Source organism: Manacus vitellinus, unplaced genomic scaffold, assembly GCF_001715985.3.
Source record: "Manacus vitellinus isolate BGI_N305 unplaced genomic scaffold, ASM171598v3 scaffold_3_pilon, whole genome shotgun sequence".
Lineage (NCBI taxonomy): Eukaryota > Metazoa > Chordata > Aves > Passeriformes > Pipridae > Manacus > Manacus vitellinus.
The window spans coordinates 39,470,626-39,494,577 of record NW_021940535.1 but is presented as its reverse complement, the minus strand read 5'-3'; the positions used below and the strand labels follow the sequence as shown (position 1 = coordinate 39,494,577).

Sequence of the window (23,952 nt, the reverse complement as noted above, 5' to 3'; positions counted from 1 at the left end):
AGAAGCTGCTGTTTCTCCTTAGGTATGGGTAGCAAGCACAGCATGAACTGCTGGAGAACAATCTTTTACTATTTCTTCATATATTGCTCAGGCAAAAAAAGAAAATCAATCTGTATTCAAAACATTAGATTCTGGGATAGCTGTGATGCAGCAAAATCATGGTTTTAATAAATCCTTTTCCCTAGCTGCCTTAGATTTGGAATATGTGCATCCCATAGGATACTGCTTGTACAGCTCTCTCATCTCAGGTAGATCAGAATGTATCAGCAAGTCAAACAAAACCAAACATTTCCAGGTTTCTGAATCAACTATATTCACATGTTCTATTCTCCTGAAGACACAGTATTTCCATTGAAACAGAAGGAAAAAGAAACACTACATCAGTAAATATCTACAATTACTTAAGACTTCCTTTGCCTGTCTTGTGTACATAATGTGAAATTCCAAGAAAGCTGGATTACTTCATGAGGAAAGACAGCTGTGAAGAATCAGTCTTGCTAACTGAAAAATGGAATCAGAAGTTCTGCCTGCAAACATTCACCAGTCTGAAAGATTAAGATAATTTCTCACTTCCTTTGAAAATACTTTGAGATCTAGTGATGAAGAAATTCTCTGGGATCATGTATTACTAACATTAACTATGGAATCTCCATATATAGTGACTGTGTAATGTGTATCAATAACTATGGCTAAGATTAGTCTGATCAGAGATCAGTAAAATAATATATGGTTAATTTCTAAGTTGAAATACATGTTCTTGCTCACATGTAAAAGAGTCCTGAATTGTGTTCCTGAGAGTAGGTACCAATAGGAAATTTTAAGTTGGACTAAACTACAGAATGTAACTGACATGTCTTCACAGTTTAAGAAAATATCATCTGAAATTTCCATCTGAAAAAGCACACAAATGTCCAAGGACATTTCATAAAAAGTAACTGAATAACTACAAAGAACAGTACCTGTGATGCTGTAACTGCCTCCAGCATATGCAGCCTCTGGAGGACATTCTGCATGTCTTCTTGCAACCGCATCAGCACCACTGCAATCTGCTCATTGAGGCTTCCCCGGGGTCCCCTGTCGGATCCCCAGCGCTCGCCGTCCCCTCCACTACCCATCTGGCCACCCTGGGAACCGTCTCCTAAAGGCTGAAGTCTATGCCCTGTTTTGAGGGAGAAAAAAAACAGAAACATAAAACACAGAATGGGCTACCAACTCTATTGAAAATGTTTAACAGTTCACTTTCCTCCCTCAGTTTCCACTCAGGAGTGTGGTACTCCTCATCAGAGGTTGTATTCAGACAGTTCAGAAGCACTGGGAGGTCACTGAAATGTCATGAGATGTTTCCCTACTGCCTCAGTGTGACAGTATCATTCAAGTTCCTAGAACTGCAAAAATATTTAGGAAAAAACTATTAATTCGCATCCAGACAAGTTCAGCAGTAAATTCTGCGCTAGTGAAAAGAAAGTAAGATCTGTCTTATTATCAAGCATAGGTCTGTTCTAAATTTGGCAGTCTTCAGCTGGAAAACAAAGATCACTAGAATACGGTGACAAGGAAAGGTAATTATTTGAAACCTACAATACTCCCTTAAACTAGATACAACTACAACTAGCATATCATGTTTCTGCCTGCAAGTAACAAACTTCAGTAAAACAACAAAAGAGAGGAGATAGTTAAACTGTAGTATGTTCTTCATAATAGTTTTAAACATAAATGTTCTACTTGGATTTTCTTTTGAATTTTTGCATCTGATTACATATAGGTGCCATACAAAAGGCATGCTATATACAAATAAAATACTTTTTGCCTTTTTTTGTTTTGTACAAGAAAAAATAATTTTATCCTTGACTTTACAGATCATATCACTGGAATATGGTGCTGCTCCTAGGTGACGGTATTAGAAGTATTATGGAATTAAAAAGAGCAGAGGTCCAACATAAATTGAACATCTGGGCTATTATGTGATTAAGAATCATTAAGTTTTAAGAATCATAATGGATAGTATCAGGATCACTCAAAGGTGTGGCTAACATTCCAATAACATACAAAACAATGTGTCACTCACACCTTTCCAAGCCATTCCATGGTTTCAAATAAGCCACCACAGAGGTATAAATGCACATGTATTTATCAATAAATATGTAACTTCTAAAAAAACTCTTCTTAGGCACAGGCTGGTTTTGATGATTACATTTCTAAAAACCCAGGTGCCACAACAGCAGCTGGAATATAAGGTTACCCACTGTAATTAGCATTTTGTTATCTATTGTTACTGAGAAGGACAGAAGCACTATATAAATGACTCTCTTATTGGACAGTATTGGGAAGTTCTTGTCAGGCACCAGTAACTTATGGCAGTGAGGAGAGGGGGAACACAAACACAGTGTGCACAGTACCTCTCCCTCTTCTGATACTGTAGAAATTGGCTTTTTCTCCACCTTTTTTCTCCTTGTGAGGGCCCCCATTACCGGCTTTGCCATCTTCTCCTCCACATTTGACTTCACCTTGTTCTTCAGCTATTCCCTCTCCAGTATTTCCAGATTGGAGATTCCCGTAAGTCATGCAAGTGTGCCTTGGAAAATCCATATTTTCTAATAGAAGACTGTGATCTACATCCAAGAAATGGGATGAATGCTTTAAAGATCCTTTAGCTGATGTGATGATCTCCAAGGGCTACAAATTAACATTAGCAAGTAATTAAATTCTGTAAAATATGACAGTTTACCATCAAAAAGGAAGAAACATCATCTCTACTTTCACATTAAGAAAATATTTTGCCCATAATTAAGACTTTTCTATTAAGGGGAACAGTTGTTTTCCCATAGAATGTACTAACTATTGTCTAAATGTCATTTTCAGATTGAAAGGGCCTTTGAAGCAAATACTCTCAGAACAGTGATACCACTGGAATTTCTTTAGATATTTCTGACATACAGTAATACTTAATAATCACTAAATCATAACATTAAGATCTGAAAATGTTCAGTTTTTCCTTGTAAAATCTGCTTTGCTTCCTAGACAGTGAAACAGTCTCAACTCGAATTTGGGAGCCACACAGTCAAAAGTCACATGCCATTAGCAACCCTGAGTAGGCACTGTCTGCGCTCACGGCAAAGAGATCCCCTTGCTTATTATCAACCTGTTCAGAACAGCTTGGCTGCACCTGCACCTCTCACCAAACAAAAGGAAGGCAGAGTGTTCTATTGACTTCTCACTCAAAATCAGTGGTACCACAGGAAGACACTAAAAATGGATGACATAAGAGCTGTTCAGGCCACAATGACACATTCTGCAACAGCACAGCCTTACAGTGGCTCAAGCAACCCTTTGTTCAGGACCAGGACAAGCACCTGCACAAGCAAATGTTGAAGCAGACTGGGGATCTCAGCTGAAAAATAACTTCATGGAAAAGCCAAAATAACCAAAAGGAGGGACGCAGAAATGGAAACTGCTGCCCAAATTTGTCACACAGCAGTTCAAAAACCTGGATCACCAGAACTGAAGGGCAGAGTGCTTGCTACATCTGTTCCAAGTAAAAGCTGTATTTAATTATTTAAGTGAACCTCTTCTAGTTTGAATTGACTGATCTATAATTCTACTTTATATTTATTTACATATACCTGAATATTTGTTATTTTGTGCAGAACTAGAACTTTTCTCATGGAGGTTGGGAAACTGACAAATTATCCACCCACTTCAATTAATGAATCTCAAACAAGCTTGAACAATAAACAAGATGATTGGGAAATCACCTAGATAAGACAGCTTGCAGTACTTCTATCAAATTACCTTTCTCAACATTCTTCATTACCAGGTAAAATTTGTTAAAAAAAATTTTCTGCTTACTCAGGAAAGAGCTAGACAAGAGAATGATGAAATATTAGAGTGCCTACTGGTCCTTCTGATCCTGTGCATCATCCACAGATTCCTCTCCAGAATCAGGAAACAAAGTGTTTGAGTACGATTCATGAAGTCCACACTTAAACTGGAACTCTGAAGGAGGTCCAAGCCAGTAAGGCAGCTAAGACTGCAGTTTACACAATGAGCAGGAGCACAAATTCAGTCAAAACTATGGCAGCACAGTTGGTGCCCACCTTTTAGATGAAAGTCAGAGCTGTATATTACGACTGAAGAGAATACAAGAGAACACAGAAATCCTTGTTATCTCCCACTTCTTTAGACCTAGGCCACTTTTAGGCACTGGCCTACAGGCCACCTGCTAAGGCTTACTCTTTATTTATTCTAAGAAACAAACACAGGATTCATCAGGCCAGAAAAAGAGCAAGCAAAAAGGTCATTGTTACAAAGACACTTCCTGTTTCCTAGAAATAGCTGAATTCTGCTCCCTACATATGTTATGAGATCCTAAATTAATTTGTGGGCACAGATATTAGTTTCTTTGTACTGGTTTGTTTTGGGGTTTTTGACAATTGTTTCTTTGTACTGTTGTTTTTCATCCCTTCCCCTCAATTCTCTGAGGGCAAAAATTTCAAGGCTTTTAGATCAGCAGTAACCAAGTTGTAAAAGACTGACAAAAAAAAGAACATAATCCAATATTTCAAACAGAAAGACAGCATTTACCTCTCCATGTCTATGTTCACCTGATAAAGAGGAGCCTATTTAAAAATAAGCACAGCAGTTCCAAAATACACACAGGGACTACTAAATCCCATACCTCTTCTAGTCCAAGTTGCTCCATAGAGTCACAATAAACTTCACTGTCTGAATCACTGGTTAAGTGCTGAGTTGCTGAGATCTCTTCAGTGTTGTCTTCACTTGCACCTGTAGGGAAAGGGGATAGCACACATTCTTTGTAAATGTGAGTCAGTTGAGACAACCCTGGCAAAGAGTAAAGCAATGAGTTAAAATGTGAGCCTCAATTCACAGCCCTTTTATCTATGATTGTCATCCTAAACTTAAATTCTGAATAAAGAGGTCATATTAATATAGGAATTATATTTATTTTTCCATTTACTAGTGGGAAAACTATACCTCACACTGACATTTCTGTATTATAAATTTTAATTTTACCCTGTTCACTCCACTCTCCTTCCTTAGTTCAGTAAAAAGCAGTTTTGCCTGAAGTTATGTTAGTTTTAAAACTATATATTTAGACCTCAGTTTCAACAAACTGGCATTTATAACATGTTCAGCCTCTGAGAACGATAAATATGATATTAGTGATTTTTATTTTACTACAGATTCACTCTCAAAGGCCAACAGTATTCACTTCGGTAGCATAATGATATACAAGAAAACAATTCTATTTCTATGGGTTTGGGCCCCTCTGTTTCTCAATTCTTCTCTCTTTCTGTAGGAGATCCTAAGAGAAAGCCTTATTTTGAACTGGAATTAATTCCTTTTTTTTTTTGAGTTTTCTGTCTTGAGGTTTCTGCAACTGAGACACCACTGCTAGTCTCTGAATCCCAGGACTGAGCTTTCAAGAAAAGAGTATTTTCCATTAAAAACATGTGCAAATGAAAATGTGGTCTTGTAAGGACAATACCTTGGTGAGCACTGTTATTAGCTATTTCTAGGCTTGGCTCCTCTTTATTTGTTTCTTCCTCTGGGTTCAAGCCATTCAAGGCAGATTTGGTCTGGATGCCATTCTGCATATCTGTGATAAAGCTGTCCTTGTAACAGCCATTCCTAACAACACCTTCCAAATCCTTAGCAGCTGCTGATTCGGGTTTCGCATTCTTATAGTCTGTAAAAGAACAAGAGAACTTTGCAAAGAGAAAGCTATGCACCTAATAGCTCAAAATATATTTCTTCAAGTAGCTCACTTTCTAATGGACTGTATGTATAATGTATCTGCAGAACAAAACATGTAAATGCTCCTGGATTCACATTTGTGTGGATTGTTCTGTTCCTGTAAAAACCATAAATATAAAATTTAGTTTGCATAAAGAGCAGATGATACTTAAAACATAAGTAAGCAAATCCAAAGCAGGTCTCTCTGCTAAACTAAATAATAATCCTAATGTCCTTGGTTTTCACTAGATGGTGTTTCCAGCATCAAACTTTTTATGGACCCTCTAAATGAGTCACATTGAGAGTTCTGTTTTATTTTCTCTGAAGAAAAAAAGAAGTAATTTTCAATGCTACACTTACAGGCCATGTAGCCATTCACAGCTCTTACAAAAAGCACTGGCAACAAAACCCAAAACAATAAAGGGTACAGATGTTTATCTAACCTACCGACAGAACTTGCCACACAAGTGAAAAACTGTACAGCATAGCTCACAAAATCTGTACTAGTTTTAATTCTTATAACCTAGGCTGAGAGACAGACATTGTTCACACAGGCATACACATGTATTTGCACCTAATTCTCTTGAAAAACATCCATGGTTCTTTGGGATTTTTTGCCATTTAGGTGGTTAAGAATAACTTTGGCAGAGACAATGGTCCAGAAAACATACCCTTTCCATTTATCTGCAGTTCTTTTTCTTCCTCTTCACGAAGCCCCTCTTCTTCTGATTCCGCTCCACTGTCGCTACTTTCAGCTTTTCCATTTACAGCCTTTATATTTGAAGTGGAATTCATGACATTACTGAGGTCTAAGAAAAAAATCAAAGAAGAAAAAAAGATGTATTTTAAAAGAAACAAGCATGTAACCACTCCCCCCTCAAACTATCAGCCATAGTTCTACAAAACTACTTCCATATTAGAAGCTGTACCAAGTAACAGCAGCTCATTTCTGTAAACTCTTTCTTAAGTGATTTAGAGTTTCTCTTTTGTGGCCCATTACTGAGTGCCTGGCTGCTGGTGCAAAGATTCTCAGTGACTCTGAGAAAGCCCCCTGGGAACAGACAGGAGGCCACTTTCACTACCCAGTCTCAGACCAAGACTATTACTGTATTTAGGGTACAGCTGCAGTAACATTTTAGCTGGGACTGATGTGGCCATGTTATTTGAAACCAAGAAGTCAGTGTTTTAATAGAAGCTCCCTTCTGGGCTGAAATGCTTCAAAACTGTTCTCAATTCAAAGGCAAATTTCGAAACATTCTATTCAATTATGTGAACACAATTCTGAGTAAGGTAAAGATGGTGTTTCATGCATCTCTTGCTGTAATCTAGGCAGTCACAAAAAAGGGTAAGACTAAAGTTTATACAGATCTTTATCTAGCAAAGGGCATATGGAAATAAATTCTCTGATTGCAGTGCAAAAGTTGACAAAATTAATATATACACTGAGCATTCTTTCATAAATATTAAAAAAAATAAATCTTGAAATAGACAAAGTAACTGCTAAATCCTTGCTTTCTACATTTTTGATCACTCCAAGGATCACAAACAATTTACTCTGACTGTATGAGGAATTGCAAGGTAACAATTCTTTAAAAATATGGAGTATATAAAGGACAATTCTACCACCTCTGGTCAAACACATATGGTCAAACACATCCTGATGATCATTTAAACTCCCTATGTTAGGACAGAGTGATTAAGGTACAAAGAGGGGGCAGTTTCTGTAAGACACTCGCACAATTTACATTTTGACTCCAAGGCTGAAATCTGACTGTTTTAATTGTCACCACAGCATTCCATTTGCATAATTTCTACATTCCCTTGTCAGAACCTTGAGAGATTAATTCTTACATTTAGGCTTAACATTAAACAGCAAAATGATATCCAATTATACTGGAGTTGCCAAACCAGCTTCACTACTTTCTGTGCTGCATGGTAATTTAGAGCTAAGGGGTTTTTCTGCTTTAACCTCCCAGTGAAGAGCCTTCCCACATTCCTCTAGTTTCCAAGCTTATCCACAGCACTTCAAAAAAGTAAAAATGCAAAATAACTTACTGTATAGTAATAATGAATATGTTAAATATTATGTTCACCCTAGTTTTGTTGCAAGGTAAGGTTTCTGTGGACACCTTGCATCACTATTTTAGATTGATGTAATCCAACTCTTATCTGAAGATTAAAAAAACCCACTTCTTTATTATAAAAACAGAATTGGAAAAGCAACTGTCCATCCTCTCAACTACAAGAATATAAGCTATCACCTGCTCATTTTCTCCTCACTGAAGAACACTTGCTAATTTGCAATGAAATGTTTCACAAAATTGAAATCCAAAATATTCCCAGTTTATTTCTCACAATCATGTTTCATTAATTGTGAATCCCAGTTGTTGAGATGTTTTTGTGAGAAGCAGCAACATGAGAAGGATAAGGCAGCAATTCTGTCCTCACAGCATGAGCATTAGGCACAGACACAGCTCCCTTGGCATGGGAGGGCACAAATCACCCTTCCCTTTGAACAACGAGGGGGTGGGGACACAATAATCTGTGTGTCCTACCCAGCCGTGGGAGTAAACAGGAAAGACAAGACTAGGAGGAATGCTGGACTGTGAAGAATGGCAAATTAAAACTGCAAAGCTCCTCACCCTACCATAGATACTGTAAAAAACCACAGATATACCATAAGCTTTTTTCTAAGATTTATTTCTTTTCTTTTTGAAGAGAATGTCTTTGAACATTCAAGCATGTTCTTTCTTCACTTACTTTCAGTAAGAATATTATTCATTTGAGGAAACTTCTGATACATCACACACAAATAAAGAGGAGGAACTGAGAGAATGTATCAACAGATTTATATCACACCACAGGACACCTGAATAACTGAAATCCATCAGGATCATATTTCTTCCACAGAGATATTCTTAGCAGCAGTGTTCCTAAAGACCATAAAAAGACACCACTTTGATGCAGGCTCTGAAGAACACATCATTGTACAGAGTTTTGGCTACTGGAAATGCCACACAATGGTATGCTTTTCCTCAGAACCCTTGCACTCCTATCCTCATCCCATCCATCCCCAATTGCTTTTACTACATTGTAAAACCACAGTTTGCTGCCATCCTCCTTGTTGCTTTGAGCATCTGCTAAGAAACCAGATATGATGACTAATCCCAGGGGTGACAGAGTTAAAGACTAAACAGAGCCAACTAGTAGTGACTTCTGCTGGCCCTGTTGGTAGGTTAATGGCTGTCCCCTGGGCAATGTATCTTCTTAACTTGAATGACACAAGTTAAGTAACCTTTTAAAACCTTGGTTTGTGCTAATCCCACTCAGCCAGCCCCTTTATTCCGTTTACTCACTTCATCTGCAGGCAAAATGTTAGTAGCTTTTTCTGTTGCCCTAGTTTAGATACTATAGAATTCCTCTTGGTTTATTACTTTCATCTCACTGCCTACATCAAACTGTGAGATTTGTGACAGTTTTCTAAATCAAAGCTGTACCGCTCTGTAGCAATAGAAGGAGTTCTCTTCTGTAAAAGCCTGGAGCATGGGGTTTGAGGGTTTTTAATCCTATATACTAAGAGCTGTATAACAGTAACAACATGAAAACAGAAGAAAGAAGGATTTAACAAAAGAAAATGGCAGGATGGAAAGGATATGAAGAACAGACATGCAGCTTCTCTACAAGCTTTCACTAGATGTTTATTTTCTTGTATCAGCTCTATTAAGAGATTTCCTATGAACCATTCTAAATATATTTCTTTAAAGGCAGCACTACAGTTCTTCTGAATAATGAGGCCAAGTTTCTCAGAAATAAGTATGTGATTTCTAATTCTCCACATATTCAAAGGCGATTTTTGTTACCTAGATGGGAGTTTGGGATCTGTGGATCAGCCCCAGCTTGACGGTCATTTTATAGAGAAAACCTAGCCTAGCAGGTTTTTCTTAAATGCCTTGTATTTTTCTTTTCTGAACAGGCATATAATTCTTATACAAAATTAACATGCACTGCTGGAGCTGTACTGGTGGTTAGCTCAGTACACCACAGTATCATCTTCACACAAGTTCTACAGCCTCTCACATACTGTGAAAACACCAGTGACCAGGAGCCACACCAGTGACAGCAGATGAAAGACATGATAAAACGTTTAACTAGCTGTGTATGTCTTCAGTATCTAATAAAAATTATGTGCTTTTGTAAAATATCACAACTTCACTATCTGCTCAATAGCAGCAAAGTCTTAGCCACTAAGACTTTTTCCATGACCTATACTTACATCACCTTATACAGGGATCTCCCTGCACACCTGTGTTTGTCAAAATTTTTAAGTTTCAAAGAGACCTATGTGCTGTACAAAACTGTTTTGATAATCAGGTAACTGTAATTCTTTTCCTGCCATCACCACCTGGGGTTTCATGCCTGATACCAACCCAAGTAGGCTCCCTGCTTCAATTCCAGGTTTGCGCAACAGTGCTCTGCCCTTTCCAATACACTTGGTTACACAAATCTCCACCTCCTTTTTGAAACTGATGTATCAAAGCAGTGCAAGGAGTGATTGCAGTGAGAGAGGAGGGGCACATGGAAGCATCTGGGAGCAATAAGCTCTTCAGCCAGAACAAGGGTTTCTATACTCTCATTTCCTTCCATCCTTTTTAATATAGGACACTACAAAGAAAATTTCCAGAGGCCGAGCCTGCTCTGTAACATCTGTTCTACAGTACTCGAACAAGCTGCCATCACAAATAAAAAGAGATTTTAGAAGGGTCTGTCAGAAACACAGACAGAAAAATACTGAATTCCTTTAACTACTACAGTTTTATCTCTTTTAAGTGCATTAAGTGCAAGTTCTCTGAAAAAATGTACTGCGTAAGCACACAGATCATGGCAGCCAGCTCTTCCTAAGAAAAAGAAGCCTATCCTTCTTTTTATTTTCTTTTAATATACTCCAAAAGACTACAGCCTTGTTTTGTCAGCGCTCCTCTCTCTGCTTATGTGCTTTTCAAGCTGTTACTCTCGAAGAAATGCCAGTATATTTAATAATACAATTTAATCAACAATACTCATGTCTTTATTTACCATTAATAAACACAAAAACAACAGTTTGTGGGTAAGAACAAACACAGACAACAGCAACTTCTGAGACATTTATATGAACTTGCAATTACAGTATTTAGGATTACTGGCTAGTCATCCTAGACCTTGATACTTTTCAGTATCTAAGGAGTTTCTCATCTCCATCCATATCACCAGTACCTTTTCCCTTGAATTTTCAGAATACATTCCATATAAATAAAGTTACCAAGTTTGGGGGTTGACTTGGATACATTTCCTTCCTCCCTGACGATCCTGAGCCTTCTGCCAGTAGAGACAACCTGCCTGGGATTTCCTGACAGAGAAGCCCAGGGAGAAGAGCAGCTGCTCCACAGGCATTCCCAGCACCAGCAGTAGTTCCATGAAGGCCACTGGCTGTCCAGAGTACAGGGCCACCAAGCACACGCAGCTCGGTTACATGGTGCATGTGCAGCAAGACCAATGGATCCAGGCTTTGCCAGCTTAGTGTCAACACCTTAGTCAGCATGTGGGAATGGACATGAAAAACAGCTGCTTCTTAGATATTTATTGTAACTTGCAAGAATAGTAAGATGATTCCAGGATCCAGGATGTCCCCAAGTCTGGTACTACTTCCCTCTGGGAGAACAAGCAGAACTCGCTAAGCTCTCTTCTGTGTGGAAGAGATACAGTCATCATTTGGACCTTTCACTGTGCATGGCAAGTAGAGAGGAGCATTATTAGATTCTTCAGTTTTGTCCCAGAAAATAAAAAACATGAGCACAGTGAACTCGGAACCCCGTAAAGAAAACTGAATTATGCTTGAAAACAACACAAAGCCACATTGATGAGTTACATATTGTAGCCTGAATCAAAAATTGTTTTGCTCTATACTATACAAAAAAAAAAAAACCAAACAAAAAGGAAATAAGATTATATTCTCCTGCCATCTGCTTCAAGCCTACTGGCTGAACAGCTTTTACAAAGCCCATATCAAACCCAGCCTCACAGATAACAAAAATGGCTTTTCCATACATCTTAGAGGCTATGATTAATTATTTTTGCTAAACAAAGTTACACATGAAACACCAGCCTGTTTCCACTGGGAACTTTTCTGACAGCAATCAAGATACAACTACCCACATCTGTTCTTGCCCCGCCTCCCATACCTGAAGCTACTGCTTCTTTGTAGCTTGTCTTTGTGGAATAGAGCTATGAGAAATCTGCATTTCAGTTCTCTCATCACAAGAGCTTAACTATGAGACAGCTAAAATAGGCACCAGCATTTTATAGCAAGTGGGTACACATCTTCTAGATTCTCAAAACCTGAAGAGCTTTTGACACTTATTTTCCGTTTTGCAGTGAAATCTTGTCTGGCTGGAAGGAAAAAAATCCAAGTTCAACAATCAATTACGCACCAAAACTGTTACTGCTGACTCAACTCAGCATGAAATGCAATACAGACAGGCTTTTCTTTTCATGAAAGAAATCTTCTCGTAGCTCCCTCCACTTTGAAAGAAACAATTTTTAATCTCACATTTTCACATTTGGATATTCTGCTGCTCACCCTGTGGCGACAGATCACTGCATGAGAGAGGAGCTGTTGATATCCCCGGCTTAGAGCTATACTGATGCTCTGCCCTAATTTCGAACACAGTTAGACAGCACTGACATAAAGCCATCAGCTTGAAGTTGAGTCACAAAGTGGGCTCAGATTTGGTGTGTAAAGCCTGAATCAGACATATATTGCAACAGGACAAGCCACAGCTTGTTGAGACACTGATCCACATCTCATTGATACTCTCCACTGACTGGCACTTGCTGGCCCAGCCCTTAAATCTTATATAACAATCCCATCCTGCAGCAAACACTGAAGAGAATGTTTTAGATGCTTTTGAAGGTTACACTACTGAGATAGTATACTAATATTTTTGTTAATAAGTTTCACTCTAGCCTTCCTGAATATAATCTGTAACCTTGATTATGCCTACTAGCTTACCACTGGAAACTAGAAGAGGAGAAAAAGTTGAAAGGATGGAATTCTAAACACCTCACGTACCCATCAGCCCTCCTGCCCCACACTTACCCTGCCTTAATGCACCTCCTGGCTGTAGTGCAGCCACTAACATAACTTACTAAAGCACAGCAGTTTAAGAGCAACGGGAATTTTAGCTCTTTTTCCCCTTTTTACAAAGGACTAAGATTCACAGCCACTGAGTTCCTTAAAAATCCTACTGAAGAAAGGCAGAAGGAGAGGGAAAGAAATCTGTTTAGCAAGTATCTTTGAAGACAAACTGCCAAAAAAAAGTGAATTTATGAAGCAAAAGGAGGGTGTTTCAAGGTAAAGGCTCACACACAAGCAGGAAGAGCATGCCACTAAATGCTCCATTAGAAAGTAAAGATGCTGAAAATAACCTGAGGTGGTCCTTGAGAAAACAAAACTATTTGAAAAGATAAACTTGTTATATGCAATCTAAAGAAACACAGTTGGAAAATATACTGAATTTAAGAGTAAGAAAAGTATTTCTACCTGGAAAGTAATAATTAAGCTTTTAAAGCTGAACTATGTCCTTTACTAACTTTGAAATACAAATGTTTACATGTATTTGCTTGTTCTAAAAGCACACAGACCTCAGTGAGTATTGTCTTTTAAACCTAGCTCCCATATCCAGTGCAGGAAGACACCAACCAAATTGTTAAACAGCTGTAACTGCCTGTAAGCCAGGTCAGCTTCTGCCACTCCCACAAGCTGCTCCTGAAGCAGTGCCCTGTGTGGGCTCCTACCATGAGCAGTCTATACTGCAATCAGCACTGCCCAAAACCAGCATAAGCAGCAATACAAGTCACCTTGCTTCAAAAGGCCTTCATCTGGTGCAACTGCAACACAGCTGGGAGCAAAGCTTTCAGAAGAAAAACACTCATTAGGATGACAAAATTTAGGATTATTATAATGCTGAAACTTTCCACAGCCTCTGCAGTGCGTAACTTGTCATTACTTGAGGGAACATTTAGTCTTCACAGAGGCTTACTAACATTGCTACTGCTCAGCACACAGGCAAAGGGTCATCTTTATTAAGCAGGATTTTAAAACAGATTAAATGCCTTGTCACAAAGCAGAAAGAGTACACAGAAAAATTCTACTGAAAACCTTGTGAACAATTTCCAGATATTCTGCTTAGTTGTTCATACACCTTAACTCAGTGTAGGCCTGCCAGGTACAGATTTTCTTGCCCCACTTCGGATTTACTCACATCCAGAAAAAAGAAAACATCCACAAACATTTTCAGGGAAACATTCTGAAGGGTGAGTTGGCTCTGAAACTCTTGACATTTTTACCCACTATCAGTCCACTAGGGTAACAATTCTATCCCACCTTTGGTTTCCTCAGGTATAGCACCATAAGAAAGCTTAAGTGCCCATTCTGAAGATTTCAAATTTACTGAGCAATGGTACTTCAAAGCTTCTTTGCCTTTTTAGCATTGGCTTGGACATCAGATTTCTTGTGCATTTGTTAGCAAGTGCAAAAAGTTGTAAGACTGCTCTTCCAAAGCACCCATCCGCCTTACATGACAGTCCCTCTATTCTTCCAGCAGCTGCAATCAAAAGGGTCCCTCTGTAATACTGCAAGAGTTACCTCTTCTTTTCTGCAGTGCTGTGACAGCTAGGGGCCCATTTCTTTGATGTCCAGTATTTCATGCATCTGAAAATAATTTACCAATAATTTTCTCTTTACAGAAGTACTTCATGCCTGTCAGAAAGAGACTACTGACACAACTTTACAGAGAACTCAAGCTCCTCACACAGTTGCAGGATGACATTTCCAAACACCACCCAAGTCACATGCTCTCGAAATAACCCTCAGATTTTTGGAGGGAATTCTCTATTTTCCGTTCTTTACCAACTCATTCAAGTCTGGATCTGGTAAATTTGTCCTTGTTTTCTAGTAGATGTTACAAGTCGCTTTAATTCTGGCACATCAGGCTTTAGTGATCTTTAATAAAGAGGCATGAGCTCTATTGATTCAGGGAGACAGCATTTCAATGGTTTCTATTTAACATTTTAAATGAAACCACAAGGAGTAGAAATTCAACTTTAAAAGGCTACATTTTTCTGTTGAGGCCACTCTGCTAGAGATGATACACATCCATAGCAGATACACACAGAACTTCAAGACAATCTCTTTCACTAATTCAAGAAACTGTTGATTTTGAAGTAGTGGCATGCAATTCTTAAATAATGAGGTAATGATCTGCATACAGATTAAAGTTTGATGGAAGAATGGAAAGCAAACTCAAAACAGAATGGACCAGAAGATGGAGGTGCAATATGAAGCAAGATAGTGAAGAGTCCCAAGTTTCCACACCACACTAATTGGCTGCCTGTGAAAAAACGCCTTCCACAACAGAACTTACAGAGCGCAGGGGCGTGGGAGGAGGGGAAGAAACAGGACTAAAGGAACTCACACAATCAAAACATAACCATGTGTCAATTTTTATCAGTACTGTCACCAGGGTCTACACCATCTCAAATAAAAACTTGGGTACATTGGTTCTATCTTTAGGGTCTATCTGGAAGACTGAAGGTACTCATGCTTCCATACTTCTGTGAAATATTTTTATGTACTGTAAAAAATAATAATTATTTCCAGCTTCACTTTTAATCAGGGAAGTTGCAGGAGCACCAAAGAAATGCAATGGTGCAGTTATAACATACAAAGAACTCTGTGAAAATTCTCTCAATTCATTGTGGCATCATCAGATGTTGTTGATTATACCGTTTAAACCTGCAATGTATCACCAGACTTATTGCAACAATGACTGAACAAGGAAGAGCTGAAATTTGCTATTCTGTTTAACTTGCACTGCCTTATATTTAAGCTTCTTCTTTAAAAGACAATCATGCTAGATTTGTTATGGAAATGGGTACAGTTTAACTTTCATGATTCTCTATGTGCCTAGACAAGCCACTTTTTTTAAGATGTGACTTCTGGCACTGTGCCATAAGACACCAAGTCTAAGTAAATCCTTATTACACAGATCACTGACCTGAATCTACTGATACTCTTACAATCTGCCCATCAATCCAGCTGTCAGGTAAACTTATTACATCCCACACATGAAATATACACAATTTTAAATCGAGGAAAAAGTTACACCACTTTCAAAATGGCCATTTAAAAACTTCTACCATTACCTTTCCCCCAAAACAATGAAAAACTATTTCTGCTTCTCTGAGACTTGATACCAAAACTATGTTCCTTCAAGGTAGGAGGAAAAAAGCTATATACAAAAGGCAACTTAACTAGTTGACTCCTACTTCTTAAACACATTAAAATAATTTATTTGTGCAATGGTTTGTTTTTTATAAACTGTTTCAAGTTTCACTGTGTTGCAATTCAGTTTTCAAATGTAATTTTAAGCCAGATTTAAACAACTGTAAGCCTTATATGACAACCTTATGAACACATTACCTGTAACATAATAATTATTATAATCAAAACATTCTCACAATGGTATTGCTAAATAAAAATCACCACATTGATTTGTATGCAGTTATGACACCACTAGGTTTGCCACTTGTCAGAATTTAAAATGTTTAAATATTCCCTTCATGAACTTGAGCCTCAGAAAATTTGTATATATTTGAAAAGTCATGATTAAAAAAGCATGGGTTTTGATTGTGGATTTCTTTAAATTTTAAATCAGATGACAAAACTTTATTACCAGAACCGCATTTAGTTTGATAATCCATAGCAACATCAGAATGTAGCAGTACACATTATTTGTTCCTTTTATTAATGGAAAGGCAGAAACCAAATTTGGTCGTGTGGTGGGGGGAGTTACTTTGTTTTAAATATTCTCCTTTTTTCAGGAAGAGGCTTCCTTCAGCAGCTCAAAAAGCCTGTAGACAAGGACTAAACATGCAGCTTCCTGGGTCTAATCACCTCAAAAGTAAAATAAAACAAAGCCCAGCCTAATGAGATGGCAAGCCCAGAAGTCACAAGTGTTAGCAGGGAGTTACTACAGCACCAAAACAATGGAAATGATGGATTTACACATAATTTATTATTCCTACCTTCCAAATACTTAGAGACTTTCTCCATTTGAACTGCCATATGGTAAAGCAAATGAACAGAAAGATGCAACATTTAGCTTTAAAATCATTTACAGAAAACAAGCCCCCAAAACCACTGAGTTATGATTATTAGTAGTACAAAGGAAGTTATTTGTCCGAACCTGAGGTTAGGTCAGATCCTCTGTTCTTTTTATCTTCTACTATTTCATAGAATGGGCCTATTACTTGAAGTAATTCTTCAACTTTTTCCGTCATTGGCATACTTTCAAGAATCTGCACAAATCCAAAATATGAAGCATCTTATGAAAAAGCATTTCAATGACTCATTGATTTCAACTGATTCTAGAAACTGCTGGTCATTGTAAAGCTCAGCAATGTTTCAGTAAGTCATTAAACATGTTATTCTGATTTCTTTACCTTTTTTTAATTAGAGGAAAAAAACATAAAAGTAAATTACTAGACAAGACTCTTCTAGTTGTATTAACTTCTTTTAGGTGAAGAAGAGATGACAGAGCAAATGCAATTGCCAACACTAAAAGACAGCCTTGGCACAGTATTTATTAGTAGACTTGGGAATCCATTACTTCAGCAATTTCAAACTAAACCATCTCAAAGTTCAACAGGCTGCTCTTATCTGATATAACTATTTTATAAACAAGTCTTTCCACAGAGAAAATAAAACTTAAAGACTTGTTTTGTCTTAGAGCATTCTTCATATTGTCAAACCCTGACATCTTCAGTGCAATGCAAGGAGCAGATCAAAAGTATGCTACTGGGTCCACCTAAACCCAAACAAAAATGGACACAATACAGCAAAACTGGGACAGGACAAAGAAACACTTAAAGGAAGAACAAACTAAACCCAAGTTCTGCTCTTGAAGTAATTTGGAGCATTTCTTCATTTTAAGTTAATAAAAAATAATACCTCTGATCATCTGATAGGAATGTAAAATCTTAAATCTAAAATAGATTAAACAGAAGAGATTCAATAATTGAATACTATTTTAAAAGCACACAATATTTTTGTCTAGTTTAAGTCCTTTCAACCAAGCTTTTTGTCAATAGCTTTGTTTATCTTTTACCCTCTACTTTTTTAGTTATTATATTTTAAAAGCTTTAATAGCTATAGGAAAAAAACTCATGTTGAAGCAAACTAACAGCTACGGGGCACCTCCTCCTCCAGAGGAGCATCAAGAAAGCAACAGATGAAGGTACAAGTTGCCACAGAACATGCTGCTCGAAAGCACCAAGCACACCACCAAGCAGCAGGAGCAAAAGCTACGGCATTATTCCACAAAGCAGGAGCACCAGGCAGGCAATCATGTAACAAGTCATCACTTGCAAACCAATCAAGAATACCAAGAGACAACAGTCCTACCAAACTGCTGTTTCATTGCCACTTCTCTGATCTATTCAGTGTATATAATTCATTTCGTGTTTGTTAGAGAGCAATACTCCAATACTGAGCTGGATATGAAGCAGAGATTGAACAGTTTTGTGATTACTTTTTTTTTACTTCAATAACATTGAGAGAAACCAGAAGCCTATTCTAGAATAAAAGACTTGTGTTTGTTATGTGTTTACTTCTAGAGCCAGCTCTCTAAACTCTTTCACACATGCATTTCTACAATGTCTGCACATAACTGCTCTCCAGCTATTCTAAACAGACCTCAATATCCTCTGTGCTACTTGGAGCAGTTCTTAGAATCTTTTCTAACTGATAGCTTTTATGTGAGCATGAAAAGAGCAAGTACTTTCACAAACAAAACCAAATGCTTGCTTATATAGCCACTAGGCATAATAAGCAATCTCAAAATTTGAAAGCGCAAAATAAGTTTTTATGTATCCTGAATTACTGTTTTCTTTCTATATCAGACAACTCATATATAAAGACTCAAGTTTTAAATTAGAAGCACCATATAGTTAATAATTCCTCATGCTAGGATATCATTTATTTCTAATATATAACAAAACAATATATCTGAAGTGTAAATAAGTTAGTTTCAGCAGTATTGCAATATAAAATTTCAGAAATGCTACTTGAAACATAAATTAACCTTGAATCTGAGCTCAGGTGCATTTTGTTTACTTTAGCTAGAAGTAAGACATTTGGTCATCTCTCACCAGCACTGCAGAACCTCATCCAGACACATTCCTGAACATCTGCAATTTTCAAGGCTACCACATTAAGTGTGTGTGGGGGGAAAGAACAAACAAGTTTAGAATAAAAGCCTCTTGTGACAGGGTCATCTGACTTATGTATAGCCCAAACACAATGCTCTAATGCTAGGGACATGCTCCAGGGGCTGGGGGGAATATGGCAATCTTATACACCCTTAAACACAGTCCTGTGACACCAGTGTACAAGTGGTTTTTTGCCCCCCTTAGACATGGATACCTATGCTGCAACAGCAGACTGCCCACAGTAAGACCACAAGGATTAGTGCAGTATGTGCTGATAGAACAACCCAGTGGATCCATTTGAAATGCACTTCCACTGACATTTCAAGTAGAATCAATTGGGTTGGAAAAGCTGAAGCTAGTATTTCAAATGTGAGAGCTGAAACAGCATCAAAGCAGGGTAAACAGATTCCCCAGTTTCAAAGCTGAGCAAGGCAAGAAGTCATTTGCTCTCCAATCCCTACATGTAAATCATAGAGACAGAATATTTGTGCTTCATTAGGGCCAAGTAAGCAGATCTCCTCAGAGGAGGGTCACTAGAGGTTTTTTTTAGAACAAACATTGCAATTTCACTTAGTTTTAGAGTCCTGACCAAAGCAGTTACTATGCTGAAAAAAAAAAAAGGTAGTCTACTGAAGTATGACCACATTTTGAATCCAAGATCTGATACGAAGCACTAAACCTTGTGGCACACATTCAAAAAGTATTATTAAAATTTAGTAAGATCTTTTATCAAACAAACAGCATTTGGCCTTCTGTGTTTTCTGGAGTTGCTTATTTTTCATGTTAAAGCAGATACAGTAATACCAGCAGGAACTAAATTACCAAAATTACGGACAGGAAAAAGATCGGTAAATCAGACTCCAGCTCCTTGCCTAATAAAGGTTTTTGTTGTATCAACCATTAAACAGGTTAAGAGTTCGAGGTAGACATAGTGGCATTGGAAAAAAGCAACTGTATTCAGAGCAGAACTTAGATTTTCCCCCCTTGATGCTCATGTCATTATAATAATAGATTACAATTACACTTTTATCCAGATTGACAGCAAATAATCTTTAAATGGGAAAAGCCACCTAGAAAAGCTTCAGTGAATAGACTGCAGTGAAAACGGTTAGTTAATAAGACAAGAAACTTAAACTCTGTTTACTTCAGTTAATGCTGCAATTCCTGCTTAATATAGTAACTATGACTGTTTACAGGTTACACCTCTATTCCAAAACAGAGTGCATTACTCAATGCCGACTGTTTGACTGCAACTACAATATACAGGGAATATTTTCATGACAAGTACAGAAAATTCAGGTTCATGAATTCTTTCTGAAAAACCAAAGATAATTAAGTTTATATATTTGATTATAATCACGCCTCCAGTCATGACAGTGAGACTTTTGCTCCTGAAGACCTTCTGGAGAGTTGTTTTAATCTCTTTTTCAGGATAAGGATCTTCCAACTCTAAGAACTGAGGCAGTTTGCAGTACAGCTTTTCTTCTGCTGTACTTTAGGTTTCACTGTTTTCCCCACTGCCTCCTTTACCATAATTTCAATAATTCACTGTCTTCACATCTGTCATTTAAGTTCCATATCAGCTAGAGCTCTCCTGTTTCTCTGAAAACAACACAAATTTTGTAGCTTTAGAATGAACTACATAATTTTCTTCTCCCTATGGGCCAAACAGCACTGTACTGAAATGAACAGTTCACACAGGGGATAACTCATTTGAAGCTTTGACAACAGTAGTCAGCAAGAACCACTTCACATTCCTTAATTTATTTCTGGAACATTTTAGGAGATCCCTTCTACTCATCAGTAAACTTACCTTTTTCATTTCTTCAACATAGGCTATCATGGCTTCTTCTTTGGACATGTTTCCCAAGGCACTCCAAGCATCCCTAGGAAAGAAAGTCACATACACCTTCAGTATCTTCAGGATGTACTGGATTTTTTTTCAACCCGGCCTTAAGTAGGTCAGTTATGTAATGTCCAAAGTTTCTCTGATACAAATAAAATGCAAGAACAATTCAGAATTTTTTTTAAAGTACAAATATATAAGTTGCTAGGATAGTCACACAGTGGTACATCAATAAAGAAACAAACTGAACAGACTGGGGACCAAAGAGTTCCTCACTGACTAGCTATGATCTTGTACACAGAAAGTTATCGAGCCCAGATATGAGACACACACATTTCCCTTTTGACTTAGTCTAAGACTCTCTGCTGTATAAAAATAACAGGCACAGACACTTCAGCCAGCATTTATAAACAGCTGTTACCAAGTTAGAACAGGCTACGGGAAAAATCTTTCCTTTCTGAGTTTAGCAATTAGGGAAATACACATCAGCCTAGGAGGCAAATAGTGTAACTATCACCTTCAGTTACCACAGCAGCTACTTACGACCTAAATAAAATCTTCCCCTCTCCAACTCTGCAAGACAGAAAACTGCAACCAAATTTATCAGTATTGCACAAGGAATCTGTCAGACTGCAATAAAACATTTCCTTAGTCTTGCATGTGATTTGACATCCCAGAGTAGTTGTCCCACTTACAGAAAAACACCAAGGTTGGTGGCTTACATTCCAGCTGCAACCAGCCATGTGGGTGGAAGCTTACCACCCTAGTCCTCTGCAAAGATATCCCTGCACCCTAACCTGGGGAGCCCGAGGAGGAAGGAAGGAACAAAAAAAAAAAAAAGGTCAGAGGAATCATTTCACAGATCCCAAGTTCACCATGACCATAAAGACAGCAATAAGACTTGTTCTTCAGGACAAATCATCATTAAAATATAATAAACAAAACATTCACACTGGCTTTTCAAAAGAGAACTTAGCAATTTGGTGAATCAGAAGTCTTCCCAGGACAAGGAGAATACAGATAGTGGGAAGCCCTGCCACTGAGCGGACAAACCAGAAAGACACATAAATGTAACCTCTCCCCAAGAGCTTGAAGCTGTATCAGTGGCTACCAATGAGCACTTATTTACTTCAGGCTCACATCATACATGAAAACTCGAGAAGGAATAACTCCAGACACTCATCCACATCACTCATTCTGCAGAGCACCTACAATTTCATTTTACACCATGAGATAAATGCTGCTGAGATACCATGATGGTGGTTGCCCGAGAAAAACCTGTCCATCTGCAGCATCCAAGCGACTGTTTCCACCTGCAACTCTGAGAAGTTATAAATTATCTGAGCTAGAAAGTCAGAATACAACAGAAAACTAATTCAAGCATCACATGTTGTAAACGTTCTTTCTTTTAAGAAAGAAACTAACTAAACTCTTCCTCCAGGTGCCACTCATCTAAACACCTCCACTCCATGCATTAAAAAACCCAAAACAACAACTCATGAAAAGTTACCATTTATATCTACCAATGGGATCCCAAAATCCAGGTCGTGGAATGTTACAGGGTCCTTGGGTTGCTTGCTTATAAAAGCTATAGAACTTGAGCATCATTTCATTCGTTGGCTGGAATGAACCTAGTGAAAGCATTTTAAAACACAATTAAATTGCCATCAAGAATATTAACAAGTATTTTACAAGCTTAGTATTTCTGTGAGGAAACAGCCTGCAGTTTGTTACAGTCTGATTCACAGTAGTATAATTTAAGTCAACACAGAACATCTTCACCTCATCTACCATGAACCAGCACCACTGAAAATATTTACTTCACAAAGAGGGAGTTTCAGACTGAGTTTAAGGGACCTTTACTACTCCTAAGGTCAGACTCCATGATTAGAATAAAAAAATTAGATAATAAGTAACTTAAAGTAGTGTCCTTTCACTCAGTTTAAAAGGACAGTTTGCCGTTACAGACTAATTGAGAAACTCCAGAACTTAAAATAAAAAATAGTAAAAAAAAATAACCAAACCAAACACAATGAACCCAAAACACACCCTTCCCTAGCATTTTTGTTTACTTTGGATATTTGACAGCGCTTTCAGTAACAGTTTCACCATACCTCCTGACTTTGTTTTCTTTTCTTTCTCTGCGAGCACACTTTTTTAGAGGTAGAAAATGTAAATATAAAACTCTAACAGCTGGCAGGGAAAATTCTTAACCAACCCATCAAATACTTTGAGGTTCTATTCTAATCACTAGGAGAAGTTTACAGTGGCCTTTATCTTAGTACCTAAAAAAAATTCCAGTTTTACTTACACCATAATGATGTATACAATAACCAACTTTTTTTTTTTAATTATTATCACTACTCATAAGAAAGATATGTTATGGGTTGGGGGGGGGGGTTGGTGTTGGTTTTGTTTGGGGTTTGTGTTTTTGGTTGGGTTTTTTTTGGTTTTTTTTTGCTTTTCCGTTCTGTTAACTCTTTCAGCAGAGGGAACTCACGGTAACAGCTTCGTCAAACCAACTTCAGGATTTCAGGAGGGCTGAAATCGCGGAGAGCTGACAGACATCGTGTCCATGCACCCAGCTGAGGAGCTCGGAAGCCCGAGCCGGCGTGTCCCCGGCAGAGGCGGAGCACGGCACTAACGCCGAGGTTCTCCAGCGGTTCTCCACTCGCCGGCTCCGGCACCGCCCAGCCCGGCGCCCCGCAGGCCGCGGGCACAGCAGGGTCGCTCGGCCGGCCCCCGGGCCTTGCCGATCCGTGCCCGCCCGCGCCCGATGGCGCCCTGTTCGCCGGGCCCCCCCGCCGCACTCACCACTTTTTGGCAGGCTCTGGACCCCACCTTCACGGCCGCCTCGAACTTGGCGTGCACGGCAGCTGGTCTCCGCCATGGCCGCCGCCGCCGCCTCCTGCTCGGGCCTGCCGGCGCGTCCAGCGGGCCGGCTGCAGCTCAGCTCCTTCGCCCGCACCCGCCTGCACGGGAGCGGTCCGGGAAGCCGCCACGGTCGTTAAGCCACTCGGCCCCGGCTCCGCCCCGCCCCCTCCCTC

At 38.5% G+C, this 23,952-nt stretch overlaps 1 protein-coding gene across 3 annotated transcripts in view; it reads right to left on the bottom strand.

Annotated features, from left to right (window-relative positions):
- ACBD5 (acyl-CoA binding domain containing 5) overlaps positions 1 to 22,547 on the bottom strand; it is a 29,124-nt gene extending 6,577 nt beyond the window's left edge. For 2 of the 3 annotated variants that reach the window (XM_029961920.1, XM_029961921.1), the window contains exons 1-8: positions 22,416 to 22,536; positions 20,873 to 20,945; positions 17,037 to 17,148; positions 6,426 to 6,563; positions 5,507 to 5,707; positions 4,676 to 4,782; positions 2,397 to 2,673; positions 960 to 1,159 (exon numbers count right to left, since the gene is read on the bottom strand). In XM_029961920.1, the coding sequence (XP_029817780.1) occupies positions 960 to 1,159; positions 2,397 to 2,673; positions 4,676 to 4,782; positions 5,507 to 5,707; positions 6,426 to 6,563; positions 17,037 to 17,148; positions 20,873 to 20,945; positions 22,416 to 22,513 (1,206 nt within the window). In that variant the 5' untranslated portion in view covers positions 22,514 to 22,536. Of the gene's footprint in view, positions 1 to 959; positions 1,160 to 2,396; positions 2,674 to 4,675; positions 4,783 to 5,506; positions 5,708 to 6,425; positions 6,564 to 16,875; positions 16,909 to 17,036; positions 17,149 to 20,872; positions 20,946 to 22,415 lie in introns of all 3 variants that reach the window. The other variant, XM_029961919.1, reaches the window with a different exon arrangement.
- Between the last annotated feature and the right edge of the window lie 1,405 nt (positions 22,548 to 23,952).